Raw genomic sequence first — 25,425 nt, forward strand, 5'->3', positions numbered from 1 at the left:
TATCTCTAACATCAAGGGCCTACCTGAAAGCTTACATTTTATACGTAAACTATCCATACTTAAAGTTTCTGCATTTTATGTTTCGATATAATTGCGCAGGCCCTACATACGTGCGACAATTAAACGACCTGTCTCGAGAAGGCATGTTGTACAACAAAATACCGCATATGTCAAAAAGGAGGAATTAACGTCGTCGGAGGAATAACGACGTATTCGATGTAGTGTATTCCAAATAATGTACGCGAGTTGAATGTGTGGAAAACTAGTATAATTTTTTGATAAAGTTCAGAGAGGAAACACACGCATATATAGATGGATATTTTTACGTTCAATAGAGAAACATCGAGCATAAAAAGAGTATTTGTACATTCCATCTTTTTGAGAATGACGATTTATACAAAGAAGAAACATGTTACTAAAATGTGTTTTTTATATAATATATATTATATAATATAATATATATTAATTCAAATAATTTAATATATTACGGAAATATATATATATGATATATATTAATATTCGCGGACAAGATGATATGTGCAAATACTTTTCCTCTTATCGATCGTACATCTTATCGATTGTATCTTAATCACCTTCCAATGCCACGATTCTCTAGTCATACGAAATTACTATCGCGCCGTAGTGTACTTGTCTCTTTAGATGAAGTGGTTCTATTTATTTTTAACGTTTTACTTTTACTTTTAGCTACTTTATATACGACGGCGACTGAACTTTTATGGCTAGGGTAATCCGTAGAACACTTGTACATAAGATCGCGATATTTTCACTAATGCCGCGATGAGGGACAAAGAGCAGTGTTTTGTCCTTTGGCGTACCGCAGGTTGTCAAGTACGAAGTAGACCTAAGACAAATTTAGATTTTACTCTCTACTCATTCTTTGTTTATGTACGAATTTTTAGTAACTTAATACAAAGTCGATGATTTTATGATGAATTAACGTGTTACGCAAATAATATTAAACGAGGAACGATGCGTTTTGCTAAATCTTATATCGATGTGATTCTCACGAAACGAGAAATTAGTGCTGTAAGGGGCATCTGTAATTATCATTATGATGCAAATAAATACATTTCATAATAAGCCGATCGGCGTTGGAAACGAACTCACTGTTGACGTTTACAGCAAGCTTTTGTTTTGGTACAATCGATGAGCGCCTGAACGCGAAAAAACAATACACTGTCGGCAAATGTACGAAAACATGAACGCTTATCGAGAAATAGAGATTGTGTCGTCAACGGCCAAGTTGGTGGACGCTTCCAAATACAACTTGCGATGTAATCGCAACATCAGCGAAAAGATGACGAAGAAGGATTTCATCTACGATATTCGTACACCTATGCAAGTCATGAGGAAGGTAACTCCGCGGATTTGAGATTAACTCTCTGCTGATAGTTTCTGTCTTTGATAAAAAGCAGAAAATTTCAAATTGTTCAAATGTTAATATTCTCGTGTGGAATAATGTCAAAAACTTCCAAGTGTCTTCGTATCATTTTTGTCGGACGATCCTTAGAAGGCGCACATTTTGATGCAAAATGAAACAAAAGTAATTTGCAGCTCGAGATGCAAAAACAGCCGATCATATTGCCGATACAATTGCGACGGAAACAAAGTATCGACTCGAGAATTCCGCAGTACACCGTTCTTTCCGAAAAGGTGGAACATGATGGCAGCGGCGACGCGGCTGTCGTAAGTATAGAAATTATTTACAAATAAAATTCCGGGGAACCGCTTGAATTATATTGTATAATTACAAAGATAAATATACAAATGTCACAGACAGAAATCTATTGTTATCTTCAGATTGTCGAGCGGCGCATTTTAGGATACAAATGCAATTTTTGTCACGAGCCAATTGCCACTCTACTGTCTCTGTCAACTCATGTTAAATTTCACTGTCAGACGCATTGTAAAATATGTTACTGGATTCTGCGTGAAAACGAGACGATGGAACAGCACGTCGCCGATTGCCATTGCATTGAACCAGAAATTGAAATATTGTAATTTCTAATAGGATTTAATTATGTGCTATTTCTATATTTTAAAAAATAATGAAACTTATTACTTCTCATCCAAATGAAATTTGTAGTTTGTGAATTAGTTATAAAAGTATTCAATGTCAAAAATCAGCTTATTTAAATAATAAATTATTAACAACTTCATTTTTCTTGCTCTGTTGCTATGACTCGGTCATATTACTGCAAAATGAATGTCTAATGCACCTTTGTGTTGTGTCATTTGAAAATAAAAAAATTGTATTATTTAAAAACAAAAAGATTAATTCGCTATTGAGCGGTATTTAAAAATAAAAGATTTTCCGACATGCACTTGACTCATACTACTTGAAAAGGAAAAATCTGACTTGACGTTGAGTTTTATCACGATGTCGATTTTGTCGACAAGTGGCGGCTCCTAGCGGAGACTTTAGAATTAATTTCGCCAAGAGTCAAACGTCGTTTTTACCCGATTACGCGCACGTAATTTAAGAGAAATTCTGGCCAGTTTGCTGTGAAGATTTTTTTGCGATGTCGCCTGACAGCAGTGCGTCAGTCGTTCTTTAGCAGTTTAATCGTATGTTCTTTCAACCCAATACATTTTTAATGATATTATTAGTTTCGTAAGTATACATACAACCTTTCGTAAATCCACAGGATCAGCTATTACTCTGAAGAGTAGTTTGAAAGTCTCCGCTAGGGGTCGCCACCATTCCTTTTGGCGACGCGAAGTGGTAGTATAAATCAACAGCGGCTCAGATCTTCCATTTTGAAATATGATCTTACAACGGTCAAGTGATCTTCGTAATTTCAAGTAACGCGGCAGAACGGCAGATCAGGATGTTTATTTCCGAGTATCGCGGATCAACGAAGGGTCAAAGGAGATTCTATTCTTCAGCAGCGCGTCTGCAACAAGATGGTGAGTCAAATAAACATGTGTTTCTATTTATTTATTAGTGAGAATAAGAGCCCGCTTGTCGACGACGATGAAACATGTCGAAGGCTAAAGATCCGAATAAGGCGGGCATCGAGATCATTTAAATAATATATTCAAAGTATTCTGCGCACACCAGGTGCCACACATATCATTTTGTGCCACATATGTCATTTTGTTATTATGAATATTACAATGTAGTCGTTATAATCGATCGCGTGTATAAGTAAGGTTGGAAATCGTACAAGTAACCTTACTTACAATGGCGGCACAAGATTACTCATAAAGATATTAATTAAGACACACGTATAACACGTAATGAAGTACGTAATAATGAAATTTTCCAACATCTAATTAGACATCGATTATTGGAATTAATCGGATTTCGAAACTTTGACAAGATAACTGACCTGTGTAAGTAAAAAAGAAAAAGCCTTGAAAAAAAATGTCTAAATCGGTCCTAGCGACATTTTGTACAGATATCACGTTAGGGAGCTATTAGGCGTCAGTTTATTCGCTGCGTGCAACTCCTTCGTTTTACCTCACCTTTGCGGTTGAGATTTACTTATCTTATAATGGTCGCGCAAGAGACCATTATATCGCGCAGGTGGAATCTTTCATCGAGGCGGAAACAATAAAAGGAACCGACTGAGGCACGTTTTCGGCCAACGTTGCTCTCCCGCGAGACGAATATATCACCCGGGCCTCTAGCGGCTATAAACGCTGCTGTTCTGAAGTCGTATAAAAGGGTCGCGATTGTCATGGCCTCGGGTGAATAAACATAAGGGAATTTTTCGCGCGCGCGGAAGGAGAGGAGAAGTTTCGGAGGGAATAATTTTTATTCACAGATTCTTTTTATATCCAGGACATAAATCGGACTACACACACACACACACACACACACACATACACTTACACCTGTATTAGAAGTTTCACGGACTTCTCTGCTACTCGTTCAAATTTCACATGTTTTGAAAGTAATTCCAAGTAATTCTACTTGAAAAGTCGATCAATCTCCGCGATATTATTAATACGATATTATTAATACCGCTCGGACGTTTCTTGCCTCGTCCGAACAATACGCGTCTCAGAGTACACGTTCTCAAGTATATATAGAAAATGTAGAAACTCTCCGTTTGAAACGGAGAGAGAAACATTTGAGACTTAAACCGATAGCCGATAGTGTCTACCCGAAGGAAAAGGGCAACGCGTCGCTTATAGTGTTTGATGATCGGGGGATCACATTTATATTTATTAGCCTCGTGCGCGCAATGCCTAAAATCAGGCGATCACATTTAGATTTGTGACGTTCAGGCAGAAAGAGAGACAGACCGTCTCTTTCTTCAGCCGTGGTTATCCTCGGCCTTCTTGGCGCTTAATAGTTCCGGCGCTACGACCCTCAGGGTGGCGATCACATTTTCGGAGCAATTACTGCAGGTGATCCTCTGGTCGTGTAGCGAGAGATCCTTCGCCAAGAGCTTCATATTCTACAAAGACGGACACACAGCTTTACGTTAATTGCGATATCAGCTCCCGGCACTTTATCAATACTCCTCCTCGCGAAAGAGGGCTCGGACGCGCGAATAATAATTAACGCTTCTTCTCTCCGGAAACGAAGGAATATTTGTTTGCTCCGACGTCCGGTGAGTTTTTCGAGTTTTTCCATCCGCGACGCGACACTCGAACGGCTAATATCACATCCTCCTTAACGGTTGCGTAACACGTGTCCCTTTAAGCCTCCCGCTGGGGAAATTCTGACTGTACATAGAGGGAGACTTGTCCAGGCGCTTCGTATCTCGCGGTTACAAGAATTTAGAGGACGACGATAATAGTTTGTTAGAGCACGCTTTTCAGCGCACTGTTATTTGCCGAATAAACTTTGCGGACCTTGCTGTATCGGATTATATTCCCGAAGTCCACGTGCGCCGTCCGACGCGTCTGTGAACAACTTCACTGTGTGCGGAAAATAGAGACCGTTCACTCCTACCGCGATCTAGCAATTTTTATCTCTACGCTTAATTAACTTTAACGTTCAATTACCGGGCCGTTTAACGCCGCGAACTTAATACATATGTATACAGAGTACGCTTCGGAATTATAAGTGAGGACTTGATTCTCGCTAATTGAGTTCACAGAGAGGAACGAACGGTACTTTTTGCAAACTTTTTGCAGATCCACAAAATAATCCTTCTCGGGATATTCAGTTTTTGTGAGCTACGTACAATTAGACATGTTGTGGGTCAACTGACATCTTAGGAAGTTTACAATCTCGTTTCGAGTAATTATCGCATTATCAGGCGCGATTGTAAATTCGTCTTTTCCTGTTATTTGTCTTGCTTGCAGAAGCTAAGCTTAGTGTTTTTTTTTTCTTTTTAGTTCTTTAGATTCTCTTCCTTCTTTTTTTATCCCGTTAAATGACAAACGATTCTCTAACGCGAATAAGGGATGAGTTGTCTCTCTCTCTCTCTCTCTCTCTTAAATCTATCGCGACATCTGCAAGCAATTCTCTCCCGCATCGACGAAGGAGGGATAATATAGACGCGCGCCGAGTAAAATGCTTTTATGTCGATTCGTTCGCGAATTGCGGCTCTTTAAAGTTTCCTCTCGGAGGTCCTTTAAAGCGCGCTCGTTCGCTCTACGAAGCACCGACGTGTTGCATACAGTCAAGGAGTCAACGATAATGTGGTCGCGTGACCACGTGATCAAGCGAGCACGTGGTCGAGCGGCCAGCTGATCCAACGCGAGAGTGGGGACAAGGCCGCGTAACCTACGAGTGTGTGAGACGTAAACTGTACTTCTCTCTCTATTCCGAGAAGGTGAGACCGTTTAAATGGCTCGAGCCGATACGATCATCGATATTTTCGTTTTCGGAGGTTATAGCGACTTGAAATATAAAAGAAAGAACCGTTGGCAAGCCGAGACTTCCGCATTTCCGATGAGCGTGAGATCGCTTCGCGTCAGGATCACGCGATCAGGATTAATTTACGCAATTGGATCGAATTGGATTGTGACAGGAAATAACGCTCGCCTTCGAGTTGAAGCGAAAATGATTTCACGATGGGAACTGCGAGAGCTCGGTGAGGATTGAGGATTTGCTCATGAGAAGAGTTATTTCGACGCGCTTTTAACTCGTAACTAGAAACGGTAGGCTCGGTGTTAAGTCGTTTCGTTCCAATGAGACGCGAGATGAAGGAACGCACGTCGTCTCCGTGAGCTTGTCTGCTCGCGAATTCTTTCCTATGATCTTTACTAAAGGGACACCTTGTGCCGACATCGCGGCGTCTTTCATATCGACCACGAACAAAAACTCACTGCCTACCTTAGCGACCGTAACGTCGAGCCTCTTCAGATTCTTACAATCAAGTATCACGTTGCATTCACTCTCCCCGGAAAGCTTCATTATGTTAGCACGTAGGCGCTCCGCCGCTGGAAATGCCACTGCCTCTTCAGGTGTCACGATTATTACGGTTTCCCCTGCGATCTGCGCTCACAAGATAAAGACGGGAAAATATGACCCGTTTATTCCTCATTGTACTAATGTCCCGCCCGAGGAGCGGCGGGGGGGGGGCATGTATATTCGTGAACGACGTTTGAGCCTGTTCTTGAGCCTGATTCTTGTTGCTGAACATGGATTGTGTAAATATCGAAATTAAGTCGAACCCCGTCGCGTGATTTGTATTAGAATTGAGAAAAGTAACTCATGCTGGTACGGTGAAGTACTAATTTATAGATAAAAGAAGAGGAACTTTAAGAAAATAAAGCGAGAGAAAAATATTTGCTACTTGAAAAAAAAAATTGAACAAGAGAAGACAACCAGCCTGGAAGATTAATTTGACAAGGGATGATGGGTCTCAATTACGTCTAAGCGATAGCGTCATGATCAGAACGAATTAAGCTGAAAATATAACAGCAGCAGCGATTTAAGGAGGCGGCTTTGTTTACGTAACAAAATGATATTTGTTGAATATTCTTTTTCTTTCTCTTTCTACCTCTTCCTTACGTTAAGAGTCTGTCTCGCGCGGGGGGGGGATTTTTGTCGTTCAGGCTCTTACAAGAACAGAGAAAGGTATGAGTACTGCTCTTTGTATATAACGTACAGAAAAATTAACGTCGCGGAAAGTCGATCGATCCATGTCCTGTAACTGTACCTGTTCGATTTGCGTCTGGATGGAAGGTCGCGCTGAGAAATACAGCAGCGCCATGAGATTGACGGCGATGCCGATCAAGATGCCTATCTCCAAACCGAGAAAGACGCTTGGGACCAATGTCAGCACCATCACGAAGAAATCGACCTCTATAAAAGTATGCAGATGTCTTCGTGTTATTTGTCTTCCGAAATTGAAGCGATGGCTGAGAGAAGGCCGGGCAGACATGTGAATTTCGCGTGTTTGACGGAATATATATATATATATATATTATATTAAAACATTTTGCAATAATGGCACGTTGAGATTTTCGCCGCGAAATTCCCGTTTTAGGTCGACCAAACCTTTTCAGGCATATTTTCAGGTAGGATAATTGTCTGAGCCGAAATATATATTATTTATTATAAATAATATTCCGACACGTGCGTTTTCTTCCTGTAGCCCCGATTAATATCACGGTTTGTAAGAAGCTTTTCCGGCTGTTCTTTTCACTTGAGCTCGAATTATCCGGTAAATAATGTGGGACGTATTTAATATTTCGCTCATTTGCCATATTAAATTCAAACGAGTATCCCACGTCGGGGACTTGTCGTTACGTCATTCTTGTTTATTCCCCGCGGTACTGTCGTTACTCATTTTTGATTAATTTAGAGGCAGATCCATATTAATGCGGCTCCGTCTGCCGAGCGACGTTCATTTCACGCATTTATTAGTATTTTCTGCCTTCGAAAGCTCTGCGGATTTATCTCCGTGAGCTTATCGCGACGGAAAACATTTAGCTTTCGGCTGCTGACACGATCTCGTTAAAATGTATGTTTTTCAAGTAGATCAATCTTCGCAAATCGATGGATGCGACATGAATAAAACAACGCTCAAAATCCGATAAATCCGATATGAATGTCACATGCGAAACACGCCAAGTTATTCCGCACTGAATTTCTCACACACACACACCTAATTTCTCTCTTTCGCAATAACGCGTTTGATGAAAACGAATCTTTAATCTGATCGACAGTCTTCGATAATAACTCTTTTGCAAAAGTCACCTGTGTCGATCGTTCCATCAGCCATGTAGTATCGATCGCACTATCGAGATCTCTGCACATGTGAGCAAAGCCTGTGAGGGCGCGACGAAAGTCGGCGGGAACCGCCGCTGCTCCGCCTTAACAATAAATGCCGCCAAGGACGCGGTCGAGCATTATTGTTTCGTACGAGCTTTCCGCGAGAACAAATGCGCCGCGTAAATGGATCCCGGGTGTGGGCAGCGTACTCGTGCGCTGACGCCGGTTGCTTTGTGCAGCCTGCGCCGCTGACGCCACGCTGCCCGGTTAGACTCTGAGGGTTGATGAATCGGACCAAAGGGAGAATGAAGTGAGAAAGATGGAGAGAGAGAGAGAGAGAGAGAGAGAGAGAGGGAGAGAGAAAGAGAGCGAGCGAGAGGGTGACGGATGAGGTAGAGGAAGAAGAGGAGAGAGGGGAGGAGAAAAAGAAAGAGAAACAAGAGACCGTTTTGGAACTTACTTCTGGCACGCCAGAGCATGACGTACGTCGGAAAATCCAACATGTAGTACATCGCGACGAGGATGAGGCCGGCCAGGGTCGCCTTTGGTATGAAGTAGAAGGTGGAAGTCAAGAGGCTGACCGCGAGCAGCACCAAGACGCCTGAAAGGGCGTTGTAATTAGTAAGGAAGGACGCGGAGAGACGCGCCGCTCCCGCGCTTCGCCGAGGTATGAAGCTACTTGCCTGCGCTACTCGATGTGCACCGAAAGGATTCGTCCTGTTCGCGGGTTTCTCTATTTTTACGTCGTACCGACTCGACGTATTTGATCGTCGGCTCATATCGACGTTATCAAAGGGAACGAGTATTTCTGCGGCGGTCGCTTTTCGTCAGGACACAATAGATATATCCCGCGCGATGGGACAATTGCGGATTCGCGGTGACGACGGTCAGTTTTCTGTTCTGTGCTCGCGTGAACAAAGCAAATTCATTTTCCATAAATAGAAAGAAAAAAAGAAAGGAAAAAGAAGATTGAAAGAAAAAAGAAGTAAAACGTGGTGCTTCGCGGGAAAGAATGTTCGATTAAAAACAAGATTTCGCGAAACGCCAGAGATTTTGCTGGTTAACGTTGACGGGGAAATGCTACACGAAACTTCGTTCCCGTCCTCCCGCGAAACGAACCGCCGTAGGGTCCGACCATTGTCGTGCCGCGTGCCTCTAGCGTAATCAAACCACGAGATTGCGTGAACAAACGGGCCCGATTGGTGTTTAGATCGCGTCCATGGATTCAAAGGTGCCGGGCAAATTTCTATTTACCGCACACACGTACCTGTAAATATTCCTCCCAACGGCGTTCTCACGCCCGACGCATGATTCACGGCCGTTCGCGTGAAGGATCCCGTCACCGGCATCGATCGCACGAACGATCCCAAAATATTGCAGGCTCCCAGGGCGATCATCTCCTGCGTGGCGTCCAGAGCTTTGCCCTTCGCTGAAAGAACTCGCAATGAGCCGTCACCGTCATGAGAGAGGGGATCCGGCTCTCGCACTGAGACAAAGTGTCTGCTACTCGTAATTATGTGACTGCTTAATAGAAGAATCGTAGTCAAAAGAGTTGTTTCTTCTTCAGCAAGAGTTACTATAGTGTGTCAGCGACAATAACGATATCGTAGCTGTTGTATTTTTATTTGGACAACAGTCGAGGCCAAAAATAACTGTAATTTCAGTAACATTAACTCTCTGTAACTGAATTTTTTTTTCGTGAGTATAAGAAAGATTATGTGACATGAAATCAGCAAATATTAACTTCCAGATATAAATTAAATAATTTTAACAATTATTATTTTTTTATTTAGGAAAAGAGTGTCCGGAACTCTTTTCTGAGATCAGATAGTACTCACAAAATGGAGGGAAAAAATCCCAATAAACATGAGTCGTAATTGTCGTAATTGATATTGTCGGAGTTACGAACAATTACGTGTTTCAATTAAAGCAATTACTTCCGGTGCTTTTGTACTCTCCGATGTAATTTGTCTGTTTATAATTTAAATTAAGAATATCGATATACATCGGTATGTGATTTCAAAGTAACATGGCGTTATATAGAGCTGTGCTTTTCTCTCAGTGCGAGAACAATTCGCACTGAGAAAGATCCGTCTCGCTCTCTCCCAAAGCCCGCGTCTTCGTAATCTCGTGAAAGCGGAAACAACTGTACGACCTCCGCTTACCGAAGGCTTTCGCGATGGCGATGTGCTCGATCGTCGACACGACCGGTATCGAGAACAGCCTCGTGCCCATCGCGCTGGCCATTTCCACGAAGCTGTACGTGCGGTTTTGGAAGGTCGTGGAGAACGGCGGAGGCTCGAACGTCGGCAGACCCTGACCCATCGATCCTGGAAACGCTCAAGCCATTATTCGCGCCTCGCGCGGCCAGATGTATCGACGCGCGGGACGTACATTTCAATCGCGACGGCGCCGGCGATGCGCAGCAAGTGATTGCTCTCGCCGACGTATATCGGCAGCTCGCTACGAGAACGTGCCTGTGTCGTTGCGCGATCTGGATGTGAAATGGTAATTATTCTATATGCGCGCGGTGTCGCATGGTGCGATGTTCGCCGATGTGCGATTCCACAACGTCTACAACCGTCCGACGGTTGTCCGGCGATCCGAGGATGGATATCGAAACGGAGCTGCGAAATTCGATGATTAGTCCATCGTAGCGAAAATCGTATCGCGAATTTATCCCGCGGCGCGAGACTCTTCCGGACTGTCGAGTCCGAAAAATTCGAGTGGCGCGGCTAACGGCAACTCGTCGATTAAAATTGCTCGAGGAGATCGCTGATAGCCGAAATTGTTAAAAAAAAAAAAAAGGGAAATCCGTTATAGCATCTCCAAATCGGCAAAAACTAATCCGTCGTGGTACCCAATAAGCATCTCCGTTAAAAAAGGGAAACGGAAACCGTTGATATTAATCATCATAACTCGGAGAATGCGATATTAACGAGCGATCTGTCCACTCACCCGTTAATTTGAAAGGCGTTTTTCCGTTAACATGAAAGATATACGCCATAACGGCGCCGGCAATTACGACGAGCGCGTTGCGTGACAAAGCGACAAGCCAGCCGGCTTTTTGAAAGACGTTGCCTACACGCCGCCCTGGTATGTTCTGTTGGCAGAAAGGACACAAACAAGATTCTATTATTACGGAGCTATCGCGCCCCCCCCCCTCCCCCTCCTATTAACTCCTGCGGTTTCACCGCGAACAACGCAATTGTTTGATAAACGCGCGAAGAAGTAGCCTTGACGCCGGTCAAGGAAAATAAGCAAGGTCTTTATGTAGAATTTTTCACCGACTAAAGGAGAAATTCCCTGCTACGTCGATACACTCTAACAACTTTCAAACGGTGTGGTCAAAGCGAACGTAATTATCGAAGCAAACGCAATTACTGCGTTGCTTACGTTAAGCAAACAGTCCGGACGGTGTGAATAGTTGTAACTCAAACTTGTCGTCAGAACAGGAGCGGGGTTTCTCTCTCCTCTCTCTCTCTCTCTCTCTCTCTCTCTCTCTCTCTCTCTCTCTCTCTCTCTCTCTCTCTCTCTCTCTCTCTCTCTCTCTCTCTCTCCCGGCTTACCCAATGGCGCAGCAGCTTTATACCTTGAGCAAAACCAACACCACGATCGTCCCGACGCCCAGCGCGGTGTCTTGGTACCGGATCTGATTGAGGTTCTTGAAGATCCCGATCAAAGAATCTAGGAAACTCTCGCTCCTGCCGGGAATACCCAGAAGAGATTTGAACTGGGAGGACGCTATGTTGATCGCCGCGGCCGCGGTGAAGCCGGTGATCACCGGCAGCGATATAAAGTCCAATAGAAAACCTTCGGGATAGGGACAGACATGACTTTCGCGAGTTCTTTTAAGCGTATTTATTCTTTTTTGTTTCTTTAAGTGTATTTAAAAACAAAACAGACCAGACGTCTCTTATTCAAGCAAACTTGATCTTCACGCAAGAAGACCGACGAGTTTTACCTTCACCGCGACTCTCTCGCTGACGTTCCACTTACCTAAGTGGAGGATCCCTAGAAGCGCGATGATACATCCCTTCAGGAAAGCGATCAGCACAGCCATGTCGCTGCCGTAACTCGCGACCAAATCCTGAATCATGCTAGCCATGATGGCCGTTGGCCCGATAGTGATGTTCTCGCACGAGCCGAAAACGATGTAGACGAAGGATGCCATGAACGACGAGTACAGCCCGTACTGTAACACACCGCCGAACGGAAACGGAAAGGATGACGCTTCGATTCGCACAAAACGCATCTGTTTTCTCTACGGTACGAATACAGCATTACTCTCTGTCTCTCTCGTGAAACATACCTCAGGACTCAAGCCGGCGACGATGCCGTAAGCGATGCCTTGCGGCACGGCGGTGAGGCCGACCGTGACGCCGGCCAGTGCATCTTGCAGCAGCCACGCGGGTTTGTATCGCGGCAGCCAGCCGAGAACCGGCAACCTCTGCACCACGAAGTCCCGGCATTTATCCTTCTCGTACCACTTGACCACTGAAAGCAGACTCAGCCTTATTTCATGGTCGAATGCGCCAACGTGATTTCTGTCTCCCTCTTTCCCCCTCTCTCCCTCTCTCTCTCTCTCTCTCTCTCGTTCTAAAAAGAGCACGTTATGATAAAATCGCGGCAAAGGAAAGAAGGTCAGATCGAGGTGAGAAACACGTGTCGAACTTTACTGCTCGAACGTCAACCTCCGACGCTCGCTTCCGCGAGGCGTAAGGCGGAAACGAGATAACGCCATTAACGAAGCTGGGAGATTAATGAAGCTGAGAATGAAGCCAGCGGCTGGAAATGAGAAAAGCGACCGAAGGGACGTTACAGATTAAAGAAGCTGTGGACGGGAGGAATGCAGACTCGGAATGACGAGATAAATGCAAGGGGATGATCAATTGCCGCGATGACACGCCAGAAACAGGCAATTTCTTATACGGGGCATACAGGTCTCTCTCTCTCCGTGGTCTCTCGAGGTCTCTCTCTCTCTCTCTCTCTCTCTCTCTCTCTCTCTCTCTCTCTCTCGGCGGACCAGCGTAGCTTTGCATCTCGCAGCTGCAATCTTTGCCGAGATCGTCCTTCATCGCGACACATGTGTATTCGTCGTCGCAGTCCACTTAGTTCCTCAATCGAGAGCTTGATGCGACGAGATACGGCGAGAACAGCACCGGGTCCCGCGGGACACGCTCCGGGAGCGGCGAGGTATTTTCTAAATCTACACGTGCGAAGCACGAGCGCAGGACATAATCCGCTTCCGACGGGGGACAATGCAAGCAACACTGGATGAATGGCGAAAAAGGCAAGCTGCACTGTACGACAGTGATTTCAGGCACGAGTCGCATTCGCTCGCTTACTCACTTTTGCTACCGCTATCGTTCCCGGCCCGCGCTGGGAAAAAAATCGCACGCGTTGTCTCGCGACGATTCTCGCGCGGCTGACCGACTAGCAGACACTCCTCGGACTGGTCGACTGGCGATTAGCGTTAACAATGATTAATTTCTTCGAGGACAGCGATGCTCCGCGGACGAGACCGACCGGGCGTACTCGTCTCGATTTACGATTTGCGGCGAGAACGGCCTCCGGAGGATTCCCAAAATCACCGATTGCGAATCCGTGTCCGCCAACACTTCGCCTCCTCCTACAAAGACGAATTCGTATTTTGGACTGCTGCACCACGAGGAAAACTCACCGGCAAGACGACCCGCGGCAGGCGGTTTATTTAACGGCAAGACGAAAAAGACAACAGATAACATCCTTTCTCCGCCTGATCGAGGTGCCAAAATTATTCGATGACTCAGCACGGGAGAGTCTTGACTGAAAAAACTTCACGAGTGATTGAACACGTCAGCTGTCCTACTCCGTCGAGTAGGAGCGCAGCTCGGTCTATACCCTGTCCATTGGCGGTGATGGCGCGGGTAAACGTTCTGCTTCGCAGTGCATCTACGTGTTCTAAAATTCGGTCGTCGTTTCACGAGAGCCAAGCAACGTGCACTCGAAGTGAACGACCCTGAGGATCTCCGCTCTCTTCTTGGCTATCTTCTTGGCTTGAAGGCAACACGCTCTGATTTCAGATAAGATATCAAAATCACGGTTAACGCAGCAGCGCCGATTTCCCAATCGTTTCCTCTTCATCCTTTTTCTGTTCTCTCTTCTGCGATACTGCAGACATGTTCCGCTCCACGCAGGATATTCTACGTAAAGCTCTCAGTGTGCACTCGATGCGTAAAGATCCTGAAGTCGTTTACCATTTACGGTCGACAGTTTCCCGCTGACTCGATCACTGCGCTCGAAACGGACACCGGTGACGACGGCGCATCACTGTAGCGCTGTATCGCTGCTTCAGCGTTATATAAACAGCTCGCTGCCATTTTGTGTATCGTACGAGAGTAACTTATCAGTAATTAAAGCAGATCGGCCGAGTTATCTCTCGTGATTCGTGATACGAATATACCAAAAGTCGCTGACACTTGCCGCGTCTTAAGGCCCGTTTCACACCAGTCGCAGCGCGACTGTCGCGATGTCTCGCGACGCAGCGGGAGATTCGCGCGAAGAAAATGTGACTCACGCATCCGAGCCGGAATCCATTCAGTTTGTCATTTTCTCTCAAGCGTGCTAGCTGACGTTAGCAAATTAGAGACGGGAATACCGTCACATTTCGCAACGTATCTTATGTCACGATACACATCACAGATTGTATTGCTGGAAATTGCACAATCACAGCCTCAAGGATGAAGAAGGATCGCGCGTCCTACTTATTGGATTCTGACTCGTATGTCCGGTGGAAATTACACAGAGAAGAGAAGCTGGTCGGATTGACGTGATGATGAACGAATGAAACGCGTTTCGTGGCGGCGCGAGGAAGCAGAAATTCCGCCCCACTTCAGCCGCAACGTGCTCGTTCGTTCATTGTCGCGTTTGATTCAAGCAAACTTTTCTTCCCTGCTCCTGCTATCCCTAGACAAGCACCAACACATGCACTCCTGCTTCGAGAAGCACTCCTTCGAGCGGGAGAGCTCTCCCCCGTGACACTAACCCGGTCGATGCATGCCTGCGGAAGAAGCGGGAACTCCGGCTGCGGTGCGATTAATAAAACCGGTGTAAAACCGGCCTAAGCGCGCGTTGCGGTTGCCTGATCGACGTGCCGCAGCGAAACTGAACGTAACGCGGCTCCGTTATGGAAACTTGAAGGATCGCCGATCGCACGAGAGAGAAAGAGACAACCGCGTTTCTCCTTCCGCCTTGCCGCGGCCGCGTTGTTCGTAAGAGAGGGGACACCCGCTATGTTAAGCGAAACTCGCGCCAGACGCAGCAAAGCGAGGCGGGGATTAGCACATTTTGATTATCCATTGTGTAATACCTGCTGCCGGAAAGGACCCGATATGTTTATGGGACACCATAGGTTACGACTCGACGACAGTCTTGACTTTTAGCCGGTGAACCGTGCCGGAGACGATGCAAGCAGAGCAATTAGAAGCGTGTGTCTGCTGGTTCCTTTCTTTCCGCGTCCTTCTTGATTTTCGTCCCGGAACAAAGGCGGAATGTAGGATTCGTCTCGGAAGAATTACGCGGCCGCGAGTCTTAATGAGCGGGATATACCTCTTTGCGCATTGTATTTATATGTGAGCTCGTATCTCTCGACTGTATTCCTGATAACGTTTAATATATCTTTATATTTACGGATTATTCCGCGTGATAACGTCGCGGAGTAATCGAAAAGTATTTTTTTCCAATCACTTCATTGGCAAGATACGTCCGAAACGTGACTGAGATGGCACTCGCTGATATCCGCGATGTAATTTGATGCGAGGGTATATACGGGAAATGATTCCTGCACACAGATATATGTATTGTTTCTCTAATACCTCGCGCACATTTATCGCTAGATTTTTTTCTTCTTACACTGTGGAAGCTTTTGAAAACACACTCGAGCAAAACAACGATAAGCTGAACAGATAAACACCCGAATTACAGGTGCTTTATAGGCACGATAAGCGTCCTCGTTAAAACAATGTCTGTGCATGTTAAACGTCCAGTCTACCTTGAACCAACCTCCATATACATAGCAAGCAAAAAAAAACCACGCTTATCTCTGGCATTAACAAAACGCGATAAGCAATATCGAGTATATTTGCATAGCGACGCACCGCATTAATTTCACAAAAATCAGAGGCCAAGCGCGACGATAATTAAGTCGTTCTCTTTTTCGAGCTCTCTCTCTCTCTCTCTCCGCCCCTCTCTCTCTCTCTCTCTCTCTCTCTCTCTCTCACCGCCCTTATAACGCGATTCTCCGCGTTTACACAAAACGAGACATCACCTATCGGCGGAGGCAGCGGCGCGACAGAAAAATTCAACGGCGCCGGATCCCCATAAATCGCGACCGTTCCGCTCTCGCTCTCTCCTACGGGAGAACGCAATAAGTCATCGCTAGCTGTCACCTCGATCGCGTCATTTCTAGCCCTCCCCTTGGCGTAGAAAGCGCAGGGGAGAACTCTCGATTTCTTTCTACCGCCCGGCCCCCGCCGCCGTCGCCCTCTTCTACTTCTTCTTCACGGCGACGCGACGCGACGCGACGCGACGCGACGCGACGCGACGCCGCCGAGGACCAAAGGGCGAACGCGGCGAGGGTGCAACGCCTGCGCGACGCCGTTTGTTGGGGTGTGCGTCCGCGTTCGCGGGGGTGCCGACGATGAATGAGCCGGCGGCGCTCCTCAGTGCCGCGCGAGCGAAACTGCGAAGCTCTCTCATCGGCGCGAGGCTGGCAAGCGCCGCGTGCAAACGCGCCAACATCGGCACGGAGCATCGCGCCGCGGCGGGTCGAAAACGCGCGACGGAGCCCCTCGGCGGAATTGCGGAATCTTCACCTGTCGTCGTCCGTTTACTCCTGCGGCCGCATCCGACCGCGCTGTCACCTCGAATGACGGCTTTGACAGCGCCTCGGGCCGTCGGAGGCTGCTGTCGTCGCGTCATCGGCGCGATCATTCCCCGAGATTGATGAACACTGACAGATCGCACTCGCGACTCATCTCCGGGCCCGTTGAAGTCTTCGACTCGCGAACTCGCGACTGCCCGAGTCGTCGATCTTCTTCGAGAGTACTGACCGATTCGGTGTACCGTGAAGGTACTCGTCAAACCGCGCAGCCGTGCCGCGATTTTTAACCGACGAGCTCGCTGGACGACGCGATGTAGGCGTAATGGACTTTCCAAGCTCGTCCGAGATGATACGATGACTGATGTACAGCGAACAATAAGCGAGAACTTGGAAAGGACTTGGAAAGAACTCTGAGCCGACTCACCTTTCGCGTCAACTAGCCTCTAGTAGTGTCACAATTTCGAGTCGATGAGTATCGGTTTTGGAGGACTCGACAGTTAGTTTGTTTTTCCACACCGACGCTCTTTTTCCCTGTCTGCCACAGTTGTCAATTTTTATTACCGTAATTATATGGTTACTCTCTCTTTCTCTCTCTCTCTCTCTCTCTCTCTCTCTCTGCAAGTGTGCGTGTATGTGTGCGTGCATCAAATGTATACGTCCATGTGTCACACATTTGACGTACCTCGGTATATATATCCCGACGCCACTTGTCAGTTTCGCTCAACCGGCAGCACATCGAGATTTCCAGCCGATGGGCAGTCACGTTTCGATATTTGTTTGATCGTTGACTTGTCGACGTGCGATCCCTTCCGGGATCGCTCGGTTAATTTGCAATCGCGACCGATATCACAGCGCGTGTCAAATCGCGCGGGAGACTTTTCCAGCCCGACAAGTGAATATATTTCTCGCGCCCCACGTTCGTCGCACGACGTTCGCGTGGGGCCGTTGACGGATTGATACGATCGTTTTCCAGCCCGCTGGGAGCGCGTAACGAAGTCTCGGGTGAAGATTACGGGTTCTTGATCCCGCCGGCCGCGTACGCCCGTTACCCGGACGTGTACGAATCGCTGTTCGAGAGAGAGAGAGAGAGAGAGAGAGAGAGCTACAGTTTCACCGGGACCACGCGATCAATCTTCTCCGCGTCGCTGAGCGTTGACGCGGCGAATTTTTGACAGTTCGATGTGCCGCGAATAAAGGAAAGCGAATAAAAGAAGTGCGATCGTTCCTGATATCTGATGATCTTTCGCGGCCGAACGAGAGATTTGATCAAGAAAGAGTGAGCTAAGAGAGAGAAAGAGAGAGAGAGAAAGAGAGAGAGAGAGAGAGAGAGAGAGAAAGAGAGAGCTCGGATCACAGAGAAAATGTCCCATCATCTACCGAGCGGGCATGTCGTGCTGCGCGAAACGTCACGCCGTTTGCCGCATCTACGTTGGATTAACATCGGACCGCGAAATCCGCCGCGGTGAATGCATCGTTCATCGTCTGTTCCCTCGACGACTCGCTCTGCGACGAGAAAAAGGAGAAAAGTATCACACGCGCCTCGAGTGACCGCAGGATCGGCCACGTCGGGCATCAAGTGCGTAGAAACGACGGCGCCGGTGATCCTCGTCGTGAGAATAATCGCGCTCGAAGAACGATGCGTGGATACGTAAGCGCGATATAATTTTCCACCCCGTCGTCGTTAATCGCGTTTCTTCCGCCGGGAACACCGGCGAGAAACCAAGGTGTTTCCCCGACGCGAGTATGAGAGCAGCCGCAACGCAGCCGCCAAGGACTTGATGCGCAAGACGCGCGGCAATCTCGATCCCGTTGTCTCACGCCGTGAGACGCGCGTTTAACAACGCGGCGTTTCCGCGATCGTGGTCGTTAATTTACGTCACGGACAATCAAATCCCGCCGCTGCTGCAGCTTTGTGGCCGCGTATACACGAGACACGCGGCAGGCGTTTGTGAATGAATGAACGTCGACGTAGATGCGATAATAGAGCAGTCGAAGAGAAACGAGGAGATTTTAATCTTACGAAGTGTTGCTCACCCCATCGTCGCCGTTGCGCCATTTGCCGACGGAAGAAATTTATTAAGGCGTCTCCGTTGTCACTCCGGCACGTTGGCGAGGCGTCATCGGGCGGCGACGAATTAGCGGTGTTCGCGCGCGGTGCTGCAAAGCGCTCTCGCGGCGCGAAACGAGGTGGCAGCTGCCGTCGTCTTCTCACCGTCGCTTCGCGATCTCTCGAAATCGCCCTCGTCCTGATGAGCGTCCTGTGATGTACGTAGTCGAAAACGAGCAGCAGGAATCGCCGTGGGAAGCCGCGAGACAAAGAGGCGTAATGGCACGTACGGAGCTTGATTTTGTCGGCCGGGACAACGCGAAGTGAGTAGAAAATTCATTAAGCGGCTCGTAACGGAGGAGGCGCGATAAAGGTAGATTGCCGAGTTGATCCTTCGAATGATCGCGAATTTAGGCCGATTTACGCGAAAATTCCAAGGAAATGCAAAGAATCGGGCTAACACGAGGCCGTCAACTTGATTCTTGGCTTTGCCTCTTCGTGTATTTACGGATCCGCAGTCGGCGCAGCTTTACTTTTCTCTTTCGCGAGTCAACTGTGAAGTCCTTTCTTTTTTTGTAAGAAGATGTTAACAATATTGTTGGTGACAATATTTTTTGCAAACGTGTCCTTCTTCGCACCATTCTCCGTTCTCCATTGTCTCCATTGTCGATTATTCTCGTTATCTTTAGAATACTTTTTTTAGTTTAAATTTTTTACGCGTCCGTTTAATGTAGGGAACTTACGGTTTGCTGTGAACCGTTCACAGCTTCGATACAGCGCGCAACGTGACTTTTCGCTGCAATTTGGTGCCTAATTTCGACCGATTCATAGTTCGCGCGTGTATTTACGTTCTGAGATTTCACCTGAACGAATGTTTTTTGATCAACAGCGTGTACATGTTGTCGCTGTTATTTAGCGCCATGCGAAATAAAAGCAAATAGGCACGGTATTTTCCCCATGCTGCAAGATCTCAATTTCGAGCGCGAAGAGCATCGCCAGATTACATTCTGGTGCGCTCCGAAACACACGTTACCTCCTAAACCTTTATTATGGAAAATAAGCTAAAAATCCATCGATTGTGTGCAAGTTATAATAATTTCTTCGGGCATTTATTGTTCACTTATCAATCAGTCAATCGCATTGACATGAAAACGAATGTTGATATTTAACTTTTTTTTATAATTTTGTAACATTCAGTAGTTATATATATATATATATATATATACATTAAAAAATATATATATACTAAAATTCTATTCTAAAAATATACATAAAACTGTACTGGGAAATTTGCAGGTAGGGAAATCAGCACGGAAAATTGATTTTGCTTTTATTTTTGCACATGGATAACTACAATTTCCTGCGTTTGTAAGTTTACAATACGTTGCGCAGTTTCTCCGTCGCACACGCACACACACACACATGCATGCATACAATTTTCCTCATTAAATTTTACGCTAAGTGACATATTGAATATAACTCTCTGCTGTTAATTATTGCTGATTTTACACTCATTCGAAATACGTACATAATTTTGCTACGCGTGTAAAGGAAAAGCTAATTAAATCTCGTGTCATTTAATTGAAATTTTACTGCATAAATTTGCATGGTCTATTAAATAAATTAAATGATAACGTGAAAAGTAAGATGACAGAGGGAGAAGAGCGTGCCTCCCTCGCTGTACAACCGCGTACGCGTGCGTGTACGTGCGAAATTAACGACATTACATCCTAATGGTCAATAAAAAGTAACGTTATATTCATGCAAAATCGCTATTCGCGTCGTATATCACCGCGCTGCTGCCCGGCGTTGGATATCTCAATTAACGGCCGTACAGCCAATTCACCTAATTAGAACCGTGATTTTATTTCGACGAATTACATGTCGTATCGTTCGGAGACGAATTTGGAATAAGTTACATCGGGGCGAGGATGTTTTTAGATGGAATTTATGATGATCGTTACGAGACCGTAGGGATCATAATTTTCGTACAGAATGGAATTATCAGAGATCCCGAAATTTGTAACGCCATTCGCAGGTTCTGCGGGAGGTTAAGGGGCGTAATTCGAAGACTGGGGGATAGGAATGCCTAAGACAGTCACATATATTTCAGTTTAATCTCGCGATATCAGAATAATTATCGTTACATCTACCCCTCCGCGGCCATTCTAGACTCCGTCGAAACGTTACATCGCGCATTACCGCCACTCGCCGCGATCGTAAATAAAAATGACTTCCCGAAATATAAAAGAGAATGAATGTCGATTCGACATATCGGGCAAAATAACGGACAACACGCCGCCTTGTCTCTTTCAATACGTGTAATGAGAGAAAGTAATACGCATTGTCCGTTTTTAATCAATATTCATTACATCTGCGGTATTTTTCGTATCTCTATATAGATTGAGACTTTGGACGAATTTCGAACCGACGATTTTTCCAGGAACATAATACCAAAAATTTTCTTCACAAGTTATTTTGACATGATAAACGTCTTTGCGCGACTAATTTCCTCTCCAGTAAGTTAGACCCAATTAAAGAGATCGGCTAAAGTCCGTTCGAGATTAAAGGGAGAAACACACGCACACATACAGGAGCACATATACATCTATTATTTCCATTTGCACTTTAGAAATTTAATCTTTGAAAGCACATCGCTTCCAATTGCTTATATAATGTAAAAACTGTCGTTCTTGATATTTTCCCAGAGAATCTTCATAAGTTACGTCTGTTTAGTCGTGTCTGTCTGATTCAATGTTTGTTCATCCGTTGAAACGTTAAAGGTCGTGCGTCTCTTTCTTTTCCTCATTTTTTTTTTTGTAGTGAAACCCGGATTTAATTTCAACGAATGGAGCCGAGAGATATGGTTATCCGATAGTACTAACCAACTTTTACCTCTTCATTCTCCATTTTTTTTACATACTGGCTTTAGAACTATCCCGCGGGTTAACTCCGTGCATAATCCTGAAATATCTGGCAATTGAAGGCGTCGATTTATAGACGTAGCCGTTGAAAACTTTAAAATTGAGTTGAGAACTATAATACATAACACGCCCTTACGTACAAGTAAATAAATAATTAGTAATCATCATTTATAAGGATTCGTTTGTTCTCTTCGAGACTGATTTGGCTTATTAAAGTTGCCAATTTTTCTCATACTATTTTTTTCACTTTTTCATTATAATTATATTATTTTTCAATCAATCAACTGATATATATATAAAAGATAAATCGTCATCCTTCACAAACGATAACCATATATGGTGGCCAATGATTTAATGGTGTCATCGACATTGAATAAATTTTTTTGTATATTGACATTTTTATCTGCCTTTTGACCTGTCCCCTTATTCTGAGAGTCGGAGATTATCATGCGTAATAACGCAACCGCTTCGATAGCGTCATCGTTATTACCAACGTAGAGTTTATCGAATTGTCTTACGTAAGCTATAAATAACTTTCGACGTTCCGTATAACAACGAATTGACACGTTCGTTAAAATGTCAGGCGTGATACGGCCCCCGATTACTTTTTTTCACACGCACATCACAGCGATATCGCGGTGATTTACTTCTCGAGTGACAAGCGATATTTGTACATCATTGAGTATCGAAAGGGAGAATAACAGGGTCTGGTCTAGTCAATTTTAGCTCAGGCCCGATATCGTTCGATCGATTGCGATCTTATCGTCGAATCTTTCGATTTGTTCACCGTCGTCTAGTGCGACAGTGCACTCAAAACAGATCTCGCTCCGTTTACGTAATTAATTAAAATTGTTCGCAAATACATCGCGAGTAATGATAAATAACAATATGTCGCAAATAATTATTTGCGATATTAAACCAAGGCATGTAATAAATAAGCACTCAATATTCTATACGGACTAACGGTAATCGCAATGCAAAATATTACTCAGTATTACTGGTATTGTAATTCATACGTAAAATCAATTTAAAATTGCACGGATGGATTATAACTGTGCCACATTATGGCGCACCTGGTGTTGGCGCGCAAGCCATAAACAGATTTACAATCCCGTAAATCTGCTGACGTTAGGAAAGTTATTTGCATTTTTATCGTAAACAGTTCACAGTCGATATCCTTTTAATATGCACACAGAAATATATCATGCGAGAAAGAGGTCATAGAAGTAAATATTAAAACGTTGATTTACAATACTCTTGCCTTGCTGAGAACACTCAATGCATTTACATCGTATTTATTATCATCTTTAACTTATAATACTTACATAAGAATGATTAATCCGTGCGAATTATTAAAGAAATTAGTAAGGAAATGATGCCACGAGCATTACACCGGCAAAATTGCACCGTGATTTTCTGCGCCGTCGCGCATGAAAGAAAACAACAAAGGGTACAAAATTTTTAATGAATATCATCGCGTAACTACTACGATAAATTATTTTCTTTTCTTCATTATTCCTTCTTCCTTTTTCTTTGCGTCGAGGCAGCTTGAGATTTTTGCCGCTTTAAATGAACACTTCAAGTTTTTACCCATCGTGAAGGGGGGACGAAACCATCGGGTTCGGTTCTCACGCCACACACGTACTCCTACATTGTTAGACGGAAAAAACTTATATCCTTGAATAGCAAGACTAACCATTACATCGTCATTTAATGCTCGTACGAGCATCCTCAAAAGATTTTTACGAAGCAGAGAAACGCGCGTGTTCGAAAAGCGCGGCTTAACGTGAAAGCCGCTCTATTGAAGATGAAATAAAAAAATTTCAATAATAAAACGAAGTAAATCTTAAGTTTGCAAATTGTGTAACAATGAACGCAAGTAGAAAAAAGGCATTAGTTTCTTTTAACAATAACGTTGCCTTTAACAATTAACAATAACGTGCCCCGGAATTACGGTTGCATAACACAGCAGCCAAAGATATCATGTCTCCGGAGATCGATAACGTCATAGTGTCTCGGAAAAGCGAATCCCACTAACAGGGTTTCACTCTTAACAGAATTTGAGGCCGAATTGTCCGTGATGAAAATTTTATCCTAGAAGAAGGTTCAAGGGTATAAACATCCAAGTATCCGAGGATTTAGGGATTCCACGGCCTAAAGATGTAAACGCGCAAGAAGTAAATATTCAAGAATATCTAAGGAGCTGCGGGGATAAAAGGATTCGCCAAATCCGGAAGATCTAAATGTCCAATCGTCAAAAGATTTAAACGCTTTTTAACGCAGAACGATTAATTCAAGTTGCGAGAGAGTTACGATTTTAGACCAGATGCGAATCAATTATGAATTTCGGTATGTATGAAAAAGGAAAGGGACAAAGAAGGAGAGAGATAGCGTGAAAATGGGATATAACGTATTACTTGCTCGTAGAAACGTAAATTTATTAAGAGAATCCGATGCATCTGTCGTTTCGTGAAACACGAACGTTATGCCGTGAGGCACTGAAGAATATCTCCCCTCCCCCCCCCCCTCCTCCCTCTCGCTACTTACATTTTTTCCTCACGAACATTCCGCTGCTTTCCCCGTCATCTTTGCCATAACTTACTATTATATCTCGATTATTCTCGAGGCAATTAAGCCTCGAATGAAATTCCCGTTACGCCGAAGATATTCAGATTCCCCAAATTAAATTTCCGTCAGGAGAAGATTAACTGCAAATTGTTTCTAGTCACTGTATATATGCACACGTATACAGAGAGCATTGATTTTAATTTTAATGAGAAACCCTTTGTCCACATGGTTCGCGGTGCTGTGTGAGACACGCATATGCGACGCACGATTCCCCTCTGACGAATTTATTTTTTCCACACGAGTTCGAATTAATTGAATCTGTTGCAGTACTTACTCCCTTGCTCGCTCGCCTGCTTGCTTGTTTGCTTTCGCGCATTCTATGGAGGGGGGGGGGGGTACGCCTCGCTTCGATCTCGATTGCGGTGTAAATATATGTATCCCGCCGAATCGGTCGAGTTTAGAATTAATTACCACGGCTAATATGCCCCAGACGCGCCGACCCCCGCCCGTTCGCTACGCTTTCCCGGGCCCGCTCGCGCAGCTCGGTTTTCCAACGGATGAATTTCACTTCACTACATCTTGCTGGAACAATTAGAATTCAAAGAGTGGGACGACGCGCGGTACACTGATTACCCCGGCGCGCAATTAATTCCGCCCGTCAAACCGCCCCGATCGTTTTTGCGACGAGCGCTCGGGACGCAGCTCACCGAGCTGTCACGCGTGCGATCTATGCGACGGCACGTTCGCAATCGGCATCATCGGCATCGGCCGATCGCCGGATCCTCCGCGACTGCCGCGCACCGCGGCCGGATTTCCCGAACTTCGTATGCAAATCGACGACAATCGATTTGCGCTCGATTCAATGCGCGCA

At 45.2% G+C, this 25,425-nt stretch overlaps 3 protein-coding genes across 10 annotated transcripts in view; 2 read left to right on the forward strand and 1 right to left on the reverse strand.

The window, feature by feature from the left end:
• Positions 1-459: 459 nt before the first annotated feature.
• LOC105188971 (uncharacterized) lies at positions 460-2,143 on the forward strand. The gene is made up of 3 exons (XM_011150730.2): positions 460-1,375; positions 1,576-1,707; positions 1,822-2,143. Exons 1-3 carry the CDS (start codon positions 1,208-1,210, stop codon positions 2,020-2,022), a joined length of 501 nt encoding a protein of 166 aa, XP_011149032.1. The 5' UTR covers positions 460-1,207; the 3' UTR covers positions 2,023-2,143.
• An 804-nt stretch (positions 2,144-2,947) lies between these two features.
• Positions 2,948-15,725, reverse strand: LOC105188970 (sodium-independent sulfate anion transporter). Of its 8 annotated transcripts, none has more exons than XM_025298519.1 (12): positions 15,180-15,312; positions 13,505-13,784; positions 12,465-12,649; positions 12,152-12,347; positions 11,745-11,965; positions 11,111-11,255; positions 10,318-10,482; positions 9,420-9,581; positions 8,613-8,753; positions 7,095-7,240; positions 6,266-6,427; positions 2,948-4,433 (listed from the first exon to the last, which is right to left on the reverse strand). In XM_025298519.1, coding segments are annotated over exons 2-12 (1,668 nt in total). In that variant the 5' UTR covers positions 13,506-13,784; positions 15,180-15,312; the 3' UTR covers positions 2,948-4,289. The 8 variants fall into 8 exon arrangements, 7 of the variants coding, with proteins under 7 accessions (XP_025154304.1, XP_011149030.1, XP_025154303.1 ...); XM_011150728.3 differs by lacking the exon at positions 15,180-15,312 and adding an exon at positions 14,392-15,173; XM_025298518.1 differs by lacking the exon at positions 15,180-15,312 and adding an exon at positions 13,836-15,173.
• Positions 15,726-17,643: 1,918 nt separating this feature from the next.
• LOC105188983 (trissin receptor) overlaps positions 17,644-25,425 on the forward strand; it is a 52,509-nt gene continuing 44,727 nt past the window's right edge. The window contains exon 1 of the mRNA XM_025298521.1: positions 17,644-19,385. Coding sequence (XP_025154306.1) covers positions 19,279-19,385 — 107 coding nt within the window. The 5' untranslated portion in view covers positions 17,644-19,278. The remainder of the gene's footprint in view (positions 19,386-25,425) is intronic.

The sequence above is a fragment of the Harpegnathos saltator genome, unplaced genomic scaffold, assembly GCF_003227715.2.
Source record: "Harpegnathos saltator strain DR-91 unplaced genomic scaffold, Hsal_v8.6 scaffold224, whole genome shotgun sequence".
NCBI classification, from domain to species: Eukaryota; Metazoa; Arthropoda; class Insecta; order Hymenoptera; family Formicidae; genus Harpegnathos; species Harpegnathos saltator.